At 33.7% G+C, this 12,595-nt stretch overlaps 1 protein-coding gene across 1 annotated transcript in view; it reads right to left on the minus strand.

Annotated features, from left to right (window-relative positions):
- Positions 1 to 12,595, minus strand: part of LOC122804532 (potassium channel subfamily K member 16-like) — a 359,265-nt gene that overhangs the window by 123,408 nt on the left and 223,262 nt on the right. The window contains exon 2 of the mRNA XM_044074454.1: positions 6,599 to 6,719. Within this exon, the coding sequence (XP_043930389.1) occupies positions 6,599 to 6,719 (121 nt within the window). The remainder of the gene's footprint in view (positions 1 to 6,598; positions 6,720 to 12,595) is intronic.

The raw sequence follows: 12,595 nt of genomic DNA on the forward strand, positions 1-12,595 counted from the left end.
GTTGATAAGTTTGAACCACATATGGCCGAGACCATATGTTCGAACTTGTAAAAGTCCGATCTGACTGAATGGAGATCTCCGTATGGAGTGGAAAGGGACGATCTCCCATTTCCAGTGCGATCTTGGAGTTGGTTTATTTAAGTAAGGGGGGTGGGGGTGCAGGGTGGCGTAGCTATATACGTTCAGTTTTGTGGGGGGGGGTTTGTGGTTTTACATCAGTGTTCGAACTTTTACGAGTTCAAACATATGGTCTCGGCTATATGTGGTTCGAACTTGTAAAAGTTTGATCTACTGAAGTAGACCCATATATATATATATATATATATATATAAATATATATATATATATATATATATATATATATATATATATATATATATATATATATATATATATAAAAATATATATATGGTTCACTGACTCTTGGTCAAAAGGCCAGTTTGTCCAACTAAGACAAAGGCACTACAGGAGATTGAAAATGCATTGATCAAACTATTATGGCTGTTTTTCTATTCAAGATTGCATAACAGCGGCAGTCAGGAAATTTGCCCTTTCCTCACTGTAGTATGATCTCAGACTTGGAATATATACCTGCATTAAAACATGGACTTCTAATTTTTTTGTATTGAATGTTTCCTGCTTCACTATTGTGTGTTCAACAGAGCAGCTATTGAACATTTGTGTGTTTGTTCTAATGACAATTATTCACATACACACAATATTGAGTCTCACAACATCACATTTCTAAATGGCACAAATGGCAGCAGCCCCAATAGCATTCCTCTTACATTAAATAAACATGAGATGCGGAACCACCTCAAAACATGAATCAAATGCACCTATGTGAAGTTGTAAGGACAGATAATGGCAAGACAAATGTCCTACTAATAAACACCGCTGCAAATCCCCACAGTGCATGTAGTAGCAGTCGTATTTTAAACAGCATACCTATCGCCTTGGGGAAATCTTGAATTAAGTAGTCTTTTTCTGACTCAGGTTGTGATTGAACTGATGTTTTCTCTCTTGTATTCTTATTTTCCTTGGGGAGAGTGAGCACCCTCATTAGAGAACAAGCCAGAGTAGGTGAGTTGAGGATTTGGGTGTGCATTGGCTGCTTACCATATATGTCACCCACGTAAACACCTGATGTGTATGTGCCATGCTTCAACATTATTCTACACTCAGGGCATCAATAGTGGATTCAAAACTGCAATGTACCAAAAGTGACAGGGAATAGTCAAGGAAATATATTGCCACTCATTGTCATAATAAACTTTGTTTTCCAAAGATGTACAAATCTCGAAAGTAATGTTAGAGTTTTCTTCCATCAGACAAAAAAGTAGCAGACAGAGTATGAAAAATATCCATCACCTCAACTATTTTTCAAAAAGGCCAAACAAGTTTTTTGACAACTAGATGGAATGTCACACACTTGTCATACTGTGGGGCTAAGCCTCAAGTCTGCACTTTACACCAGACATACTGCCAAAGAAGTCATATGCCTTCAGTGATTTCCTTGACATGAGACCTATTTATTTATTTATATGTTTGTTTTACATTTGTTGACCGGGAAAGTCCGACTGGATATAAGTCCATTTTCAACGGAGGTCCGGGGAAAAAAACTCCATACAGACACAATAAGACATAACAGCACAATACAATATGAAATATGACAGAGAAACACAATACAGAGAAACTGTTTCATATTTACATATTAAAAACATTCTACTATTAGTATAATTCTAGACAGAGATTATACAATATATATGTAGGTTACTTTCCACTTTCCTTTTATTAGAGATATTGTTATAATAGTACCACAACAGGCTACAAAACTGTGAACGTTGTATAACTGATGGCAAATGGTGCCTTTTGTCAGAAATTACCATCCATAAGCCACACTATGGCTTTACTTATGTCACATAAGTTTTTTCTCTGTTGAGAACACTACTACCTGTGTACCTGTCCCTGCATCTGAAATTTCTGTCTATAGAAATATCCTTCTTTCAGCAGGAAGTTCTACACATCAGTGTTATCTGACTTCCTGAGCAGCGCTAGTGTTTTTTCCCTAATCATGTAACCCATTGAAACATAGCTTTTCTTTTGAATAGGGAGACACTACATTCTGCAGATGTGCTTGTCAGTATGTCATCTAAGAGGGAACAGGGCACATATCAAGATGATTTCACCTGTTGCTTTATTTCACTGCTGGCAACATACCTTTGAGCTTCAGCAGGGTCACTGCAGTGGTAATGTTCTGCTATTTTCCTGAGCTCCTCACCATGGGTCATCATGTCCATCAGACCATGTCTCCGGCACTATTCTGATAATTTTGGTGACATGCCCAACACTTCCTAGATTTATTTCTCCTTTCTAAATTAAAGATGCATCCATCAATTATGAAGTCTTCATTTCCTATAATGTCACGGGGTGAATATTACCAAAGGTGCCTGAGCTTATATCTGCCTTTGTACTTTGCTACTTCTTGACATACAACACTTCTCACCTGTGAGCTTTTCTACTGCAGGTCAGTGTTTTGGGACTCAATATTTTGAACATGCAATTAATTGACATTGAGATGTTCTGGGCTAAATGGCTAAATGTTTTGAAGTTAGATGTTCTGGAACTTTGAGGTTTTGATAGGGAGCCATGTATATGTGTGTATGCACCAATTCTGCCATACCTTGGAGAAAAGGCAATATTCCTAGAAGCAGCCTTAGTATATGCAAGTCAGCATTTTCAGTAATTCAAACTTCCTATTCCAAGACTCATACTAATGACTTCCAAAATACCAGATAGTTACCTCTTTGCTAAAATAATTCAAGTTCACTGTATTCACATACCAAAACATTCATGAAGTTATATACAACTCCAGATGGAAACCATGTTATAGAATTAAGTTATGAGCAATCAGTCTGCAACTTTATGATTTTGTTGTGCTCGTAAAAAAAAGAAAATGTAGGAGACTTCTTGTCAAGTTTTCCAATATGGAGTGAAACAATAACTGATAACTTAAAACTTTAAACTTAAATAGGCATCAACATCATTACACACAAATATAGTTTCCAAAGTTTTAAGACTAGAAATATTTCATGATCCCATTCTTCAGCAAGAGTAAAAACTGTCTTGGAGTACTTCATGGCATTAATAAGAGAACTCTGTTTAGTGAGAGCATTTTATTTTGAGAGGAACCAAGTTAGTAATACTTCATTTTTACACACAAAAAACTCGACATATTGCCCATGAGACTCACAAAGCGATGGAACAACATTTTTAATAAAACTAAAGACATGGTTTTCCAAACAGTCACAACAGCACAGAAACTATGATTCAAGACTGTATAGCCATCCAGGGCAATGTACAAACAGAGACAGGAATACCAGTACAAATTCTGGAGGTGGAAACAAAAATACCAGTACAAATTATGGAACTGGCGACAGAAATACCAGTACAAATTATGGAGTTGGAGACAGAAATACCAGTACAAATTATGGAGTTGGAGACAGAAATACCAGTACAAATTATGGAGTTGCAAGTGTAAGTATGAACATATCATAGTAGTCATTTTATGGTCCTTTATCTGCTGAATAATAACTGGTAATCATTATTATACTGATTGTATTAGGGTCCCATTCACGTTGTCAAACTTTTACAAGTTTGAATGTCATATGGTCGAAACCATATGTTCGAACTTATAAAACTTCTAACATTTCAATGGAGATCTCCGTAAGGGAAGCTTTCCCTTTCCTGCAAAGTAGTAGGATCTCGGAGTTGGTATATTTAAGTAGTGGGGGATGTGGGGGGTGCAGGGGGGTTTGCCCCCTGCTTACAACCTTCAGGTAATTTTTTTGTGTTTTTTTTTTTATTATGTTTTCGAACTTAAAAGTTTGAACATATGGTGTCGACCATATGGTGTTTGAACTTTTAAAAGTTCGACAACGTGATATAGACCTATTGTATTAAATTATACACTGAGACAGTCACTTCTACTTTTGCATATGCTGTATTCCAAATCACGAACAAAATATTCCCTCTGTTTGTTAGATCTGATGTTAAGAGATCTGACAACAGTCAATCATTCAATGAACAGAAGTTCCAACAATTCTGTCAAATATGAATTTGTACAATGAAAAATATCTTCGTGAACATGAGCAAAACAGGCTAGCTGAAAAATAAATGATCATCTCTGGAAATACATTGACAGCAGCATTTAAGAAAGAGAGACATTGGAAACAGTGCATCCAGATTTTTCTTAGGAGACTATAAAGCCAAGCCTCATAGTACCACAGGATATTTCTTTCTACATGTAATGTTAATGTTTGAGTTTAAAACAAAACATCTTTCTTTTACCTAAACAACAGTGTGTGGTGAACATGTCAAAAGAATATGTAATACCAGAAAAATTAAAATGATAGAATATATAGAGGGCTAGGAATTCTAGTGAGTGCCATTTTAAAGGACATACCATGAAGTGGTTAAAACAGGCAAGGCAATACACTCTGTATTTTTAGCGTAAGTCTTACTCATTATTGATATTATAGATTTGGTATTAACTGCTTCTAGAAATAAGTATAGAATGTTAATACTGTGTTCATCTTAAAACAATTTAATGATTCCAAATATGTAAGAATTTGAATATGAGCAGGATTTTGATGGCATTTTTAATAATTATGATCACATAGGCAGGTTGCCTTGAAAAAGGAACCTGCTAATTTAAAATGCAGTGATTCCTAGTGAAAACTAATAGTTCAGTGCTAAACTGTCAATCATCACTTAAAATTTCTAAGTGCAATATTTGTTTAATGTCTAACCTGCTTCATTTGAAATTTCTGAGTTGTAATCAAATATTTTCTAATGCTGCCACATCTTTTATAAATATATTGTGTATAGCTACTATTTTCTTTTGATATGAAAACCTTTATCTATGCAGCTAAAAGTATGCTTGATTTGATAACTAAAAATGCAATGTTAAAAGAAGCTCAAAGTTGGAATGCTGCAATAAAACAAGGTATATTGGAACCACTGATGTTTACATTAAAAATGTGGATATGTTATTTTTATCATTATAAGAAAGCAAAAGTGTAAATTCAATGTAGTAACTTCACTCACCCAGTCTACCAACCCTGATCATATTCATTGCTTAAGAAAGAAACATTGGCATGAGAATTCATTAAGTAGCTATCACATCTTGTAAGGGCTGTGGTAAAAAGGCCCTGTTTCCACAATGCAGTATTTTGTGATTCATAGACACATTAGCCACAATAAAAGACTTCATTACTGGCTTTTTTGCATGACTCTGAATCACATTTAACTACTACTATTATTACTACTATTACTAGTATTACTACTATTATTACTACTATTACTAGTATTACTACTATTATTACTATGGAGTGGACATTCAAGTTTCACCCTTTGTATCATTCAATAAATGCATGCTAGGGCAAATACAATGTTGTGAGGTATGCTTAATGCTTTCTGTCCCTCTCCCTCCTCTGTCACAAAAAGTTGTAGTCATTGCATAATGCCTAACGTCCTCAATAAAAGTTAAAAAAATCCTACTGTACTGACTTATCAGTCAGTACAATGAGATAATGTAAGGGTTTCATGTATCAAGGGTGCATGGTTCAAATCCCCCATTTGTACTTTTTTTTTTTTCATTTATTTATCTTTAAAGTTTATACCTGGTGTCTAGTGGTGGTGGTGCAGGGGACTAATATCTGAGGTGGGAGGGTACAGGGTTTGATTCTGTTACTGCATTTTAGGACACATTACTTATCCCTGCTGTCTAGTGATTCTCCACACCTTTATGTTTATATATATATATATATATATATATATATATATATATATATATATATATATATATGCCTCTAATGCCTGCCATATTGATATTCCCTGGTGTCTAGTGCCCCCCCCCCCCGATCTTGACTAATGTTTCATGACATCCAGTTCCCTTTTGGTCCAATGCAGTACGCATACTATATACTTCAAAATGAGCTTCATACAATGGCAAAGTTGCACTATATATCAATATAGAGTATTCCGCTTCTGTAATGTATGTGTCTGCTCATGCCAAACTCCACAGGCAATCATCTATCACTTTTTGGAACTACTAATAAGTGAAATGTACTGGTCATAAAGTGACCATGTAGAACAAAATGTACACTATTCAGGACTTGCATAGATTACTTTAAGACAGCTGCACAACAGTACAGTTATGTGGGGAGCAAGAACATACACATAATTTTCTGCTAATCTATGAAGTCATAACACATGGTTAGTTATTATTCATGCCTTTATCATTGAAGTGGAAAGCTATACCTTCCTCATCTGTGTTAACAGATGCAAACACATTTTTGTTATCCAGCAGAGAAAGCTAGGTTAAAGATGCCTTTTTCACCACAAACAGTCTGAGCAAATTTCTTATTTTTGTGTAGTCAAATAAAATAGCCATGTCATCTCCTGTGCAGTTCTTCAAACAAGGAAACAGGCTGTGAGATTTTCTAGATATTTCACTGCTATGTAAGTTGGTATCTAAACATTTAGAATTGCTTTCCTGCATGTCTTTTGCTTAATCCAGTAAACAAAAACTTACCTATAGTTGATACTACTGTGCCTACAAAAAAGAAAGCACTGGTAAAATCCCAGTTACTGTGACTAGTAGTAGTATTCGTTCCAGATGGGTTTATGCCATTCTGAAGAGCATCAATCATAACCTAAAACAAAACAATAATAATACTGAATATTTAACTAACAGTTTCATAAATGCAAGCATACTATATAACTATAAAGCATTTACTCTGATCATTTTTAGAAGAAAGATTACAGGATCTGTATAGAACATCTCAGTGTATAGAAAATAGAAATGAATATAATAAAAATAAAACTGCTGTTAGATAATAGTTATTTAAAATTAATTATTCCTTCTTCTTATACAGACATCATTTTATGTAATTAATTTCTGTAGATGTCATCTTCTGATTGCCATATCTTATGCAAATCTTTGCTACTCCATTCAGTTAAATACATACAAGCTGCATATTTTACTATATATCACATATTAATTATGCAGATGAAGCTACAGAAGGCAAAGTTAAATGAAAGTGCTAATCATAACAGTTCAAATGGTAGTGTTATTATTGACAGAAATCACTACATTAATAGGAATAAGCCAAAAATGTATGCCAGAATACTGGCAAGAACATTTCAGCTGTCAGCTATCACTAGGGCCATAGTCATGCAATGCTGTGTAGTGGCCAATAGAGGGTAAGCTGACTATAAAGTGCACCATCTGTACCACACTGCTCTTTTTAAATACCAAGGAAAAAGCTGAAAAAGCTGCAATACCAAGAAATGCTCTTATGGAACACCAAAGGTATCTTAGAAGCATATAAACATAATGCTAAAACCATAAACCAGTGATGCACAAAGTAACAACAAATTCTATCAAATGCCCCACTCACAAGTAATTAAAACTGTAAATAACCAATGTGAAAAAATATTAACTAAAAGACATAAAAATACTCGTAATACTGTATGTGCCAAGAATTGACTGTATACAAACCTCTCGACCTTCTAATAAAATAAATCTGTACAAAGCCGAAAACAGTCTGAATAAAGCCAAAAATAATGGGGGGACTAAGGCCCCAAAATAAGGACAGATTGTAAATATTAGTTTTCTAAAGTTAGCTAAAATAAAAGGTTTTGTGTTAGTATACATTTTATGAAGGATGTGAAGCCTGAAACTCGAATATCTGTCATTGTTTACCGAATTCAGTCCTCAATGATTTACAAGAAAACCAGACATTGGGAATAACTCAAAAATATGAGTTAAAAATCTAGACAGTCTGTGAAAATCTGCCCAGTTGAGAGTATGACAGTATACACCAACCTACCAGACCCAACATAGCAGTGGAAAAGAGGGAAAGAACGCTATCCTGTGACAATGAACCAATTATTTGTACATCTGCACTCGTGGTGAGTAGCTTCACAAAATTGTACTATGTTCACCCTAAGGACTAATGTTGCCTCTTCTGAAATGTGATCAGCATTTCCTGCAATACAATCTCCATGGTCTTAAACTGAGAAGTCCCAAACAGTATTTGCATTAATTTGCTAGAGATCAGAATACTGTGATTTCTTTTTTTTCCACCCTGGTTGTGCATTTCTCTTTTCCCCACAGTTATGTGACCAGGGTGTTTGCATATGCCAAAAACTCCAACAAGAAGCAAAAAGGAACGCCACCACAGAGATGGTAAAGTTAATTCTTTATTGACATATCATGGTACCTCGGCAATTCGCCTTCAATGGAACAATTCATCAAACAAACCCATCTCCTTAAATACAATACTAATTAACTCATCAATTCACTAATTAATTACTTAATTAATTAAACCTGCTTGCTATTTGGACTGCAAACTCAAATGCTTCATTATCTGAAGTTCAAAACTAAAATACACAGGTTCTAAATAATAAAATAAATATATATCACAACTTTACCACTTTCACTCATAAAACCTGTGATAATATTTTGAACTTCCTGATACAAGATTTCCCTCATGTAACAAAGATTTATTAACAAATTTCAAAAATCATAGTCCGCAGTCCAAAAATATATTATATAACATTAAATAGATGAGTGAATGGATACGTCTAATACACATGTATTTTATTTTGTTTTATATAACAAATCTACCACTTCTCTGCGTGAAACAAATGTAATATATACTTGAACTTCATAATACAAATTTTTATAAAATATTACAAAATGTGACACAATTTCATGACATAGCACATCACAATGCAAAGTTCTATGATACTAAATTCACTTAAATACAAAATATGATGATTTATCTCAAAAATATTTTATAATGGTATACCCATATCTAAAGTCATACCTCTTGGATATAAAGTATGGTAATTGAGAATCATCTTATATTCTAATTTATTGAGTTCAACTTTGAAATTGCCTGCCTCAAAATGAGGTCTCGCCAAAACACTAAAAATAAATCCATCCGTTTTACTATTGTGTACAGCAATGAAATGTGAAGCTACAGGACTATCCAGATTCCCCCTTTTTACATCTCATAAATGTTCTAAAATACGAACTTTAATCTTTCTGGTGGTTTGACTAATATACCATAACAGTTTAGCACAATCACAACCCAAAACATAAACTACCCCATGTGACAAACAGTTAAATCTTTCAAAAGCCCAATATTTCTTTCCATTAATTTTCTTTCCATTTAAATTTCTAACCATGTGACATACGGAGCATCTACCACACTTTTGCATACCAACATTCAAACCATCTATTGAATGCTCCAGCTTTTTACTTAACAGTTCTTTCAAATAATTAAATCTTCTATAAGAAAATGTGACATGTTTGGGAAACAAACATCCTATGGTCGTATCTTCACAAATTAAATGCCAAAACTGTCTTATAATCTTTTCAACTATTAATGAAAAATCTGAGTATCTGGAGACAAAAAATAATTTTTCATCCTTTACGGCTGAATGTTGTTTACTATAGCCCTTTCTTATTTTCTGCCCTCCACATAACCTGTTTTTTATGCCTAATAATGTTTCTTCCAAATACCCTCTGTTAGAAAGTCTGAGAAATACTTCATCAAGTGTCTCATCCCATAATTTTGAATCAGAGGTATTCCTTAAAATTCTTTTAAATTCCCCTTCAGGTAATGCTTTAATTAAATGTGGAGGATGCATGCTGCTGGCATGCAAAAAATTATTCACCGAAGTTGGTTTCCAAAACGGTCTGAATTGCACCTTGTGATCTTCCCCAACATAAAATTCTACATCCAAAAAAGATTTTTTTTCTTTTGAATATTCAAACACAAAATTAAGCCCATGTGAATTTATATTCAAATCCTGCATGAAAACACCAAATTGGGATGGCCCTCAAAAATGAGGTTGTCAATATATCTTTTGTAAAAAATAACATTAGTAACAAAAAAATGATTTTGAAACATAAATTCCTTTTCAAACTTCCCCATATATATAACTGCATAAGTAGGAGTAAAGGCTGCACCCATAGCTGTTCCTTTCACTTGAAGGTAAAATTCCTTATTCCATACAAAATAATTGTGTGTGAGACTATATTCCAACAATGATAACAAAAACGTGGTTCTGGGGCCTTCACCCATCATCTTTTTCATTGCTTCCAGGCCCCATCACTTGTCAATATTTGTGTATAATGAAGAGATGTCCACTGTGGCCCAATAAAATTCCTTATCCCACATCATCCCCCTTAACTCCTCACATACATCCTGGGTATTCTTAACATGTGAAATCACTCTGGGTAAATAAACCTTAAAATGGGCATCAAGGAATTTGTTAGTTCTTTCAATATATGAACCAACCCCTGAAATAACGGGTCTTCCAGGAGGGTTAACCATATCTTTGTGAATCTTTGGAATTGCATAAATATAGGGGTGCCTGGGTTATTTTATAAGCATTTTTTTTACATCACTGCTAGATAAAAATCCAAGCTTCTCCCCTCTCTCAAGCAATTTAGCAAGTTCATCTGTATACTGTCTTAATGGGTTATCATTCAATTTCCTATACACATCTTCTCTGAGCAAAGTTTCAACAATGCCCACATATTTTTCATTATTCATAACAACCCAGTTGCTTCCTTTATCAGCGGGTCTGACTGTTACTTTATCTAAATTTATCCTAAATTCCTTTAAAGCAAACCATTCTTCGTTAGAGAGGTTAAATAACCTCTTCTTTTTACAAAATTCTATGTATGCTTTTTCAATACTAGCACAAACAACATGTTCAAAAACATTAATAGCAGTCGAACGCTTAGGAGGCAAAAAGGTACTATTGCTAGGAAAATGAGGCAAACACAAATGAGTATAACCCATACCAAACGGTTCCCCATCCAAAACATTATTACATAGATATTACAGGAGATAATGTCAAAAATGAGACAGATTCCCACAACACATTTGTTCACACCTTTAATAATGATTCCACAAAATTCAGGGATCTTATTTCAAAATATTGGCCTATTTTGAAATCTAATGAGGAAATCAAACAGTTTACAGCGGTACTTCCAACATTTGTTAGTAGCAGAAATGTCAATTTAAAGGATTTATTTGAAAGACAGGAAATAAAGACTTCTCTTATTAGTAGAACTAAGGTAGGAACATATAAATGTCAAGCTTGCAAGCAATGTAATTACATTTACAATGACAGCAAATATTACATTAGCTCCAGAAATTTTAGAATTAACCCTAGGGGGTATTATAATTGCGCCACAAAAGGGATAGTCTATTTAGGTTTCTGTGAGTCTTGTTCTGGATTTTATGTGGGAAAGACAGAAAGGACTTTGCGGAAAAGGATTTATGAACATTTATATGAAGTCAGTGTTAAGAAGGAGAGTAACGCATTTTACAAGCATTCGGTAGTGTGTCCCAATATGGCTTTAAAATTTCTTATTCTAGAGCATGTACCCCAAAACCCCAGAGGTGGTGAATGGGAGGCTTCTTTAGAATATAAGGAGCTATTATGGCAGATTAGATTAAATGCAACAAAACCCCCAGGAATGAACGAAGCAACTAGCATTAAAAGCGTTTTAAGGATTAGACGAGCTAGGTTATAAGACATGATTTTCACAAAAACACATTTTTAATATTTTTAATATTTCAAATTGATCCACCTTGGTTAGTCAGTTAATTAATTTAATTAATTTAATCAATTCAAGTTGCATTTTTAATTTGTTATTTCACAGATGGTTTAATAATAATATGTGGAAATTGATTTCTTCGTAAAATTTTATGAGAATGGTTTAATACAATTTATAATTTTATATGCTTCAGGCTTTTAAAGTTATTGGTGCTACCAGTGATTCAGATCGGTTTTTAAGTAATAACACACATTTTTTGTAACTTAGGTGCAGAGGTTCGATTAATTTATGGACTAATCAATTTATTGACGCACATACATTTACTTGATTTATTAGGGTAGAGTCGATTGTATTTTAACTTAAAGTTGTAATATTTTTTCGGTTCTTATGGAGGTTTAAATACACTATATCACTAAGTTATTAGTTCAAACAAGATTCGTTGATTTAAACATTTTAAGAGGGTTAGGCATTGTCTCATTCCATAGTCAAGAAATAAGTAAAAAAGTAAAAAAAGACAACCTTTAGTGTATTTAGGGTTTTTATGTTTTTAATGTTAAGGAAAGCATCAAATTTTTCTCAACAAACACAGACACTAAGTTTGTCTTTAACAAGGGAAGAACTAACAACTTTGAGGTATTTGCAATACTCATTTGAATACAACCGCAACGAACAATTTTCAACACATTTGTCAGTATTGTGTTATATTGCCTAAGAAACACAAATGTGTGAGATGCATTCAAGTATTGCAATAACATGATTTATGTATACATTTTTAAATAATTGTGTTCTAGTTCATTTATTTTTAATGATTTGGACTTCGTTGATAAAACCTATTTAAGCATTTTAATTCTTAATAAGAATGGAGTTATGGCAATGAAATTTGTAATACAAACTGTTAAGAGGAGCACTAGCACTTTAAAACCCGAATTTGGGTTAATG

Source organism: Protopterus annectens, chromosome 6.part0 (genome assembly GCF_019279795.1).
Source record: "Protopterus annectens isolate FY-2018-M chromosome 6.part0, PAN1.0, whole genome shotgun sequence".
Classification (NCBI taxonomy): domain Eukaryota; kingdom Metazoa; phylum Chordata; order Ceratodontiformes; family Protopteridae; genus Protopterus; species Protopterus annectens.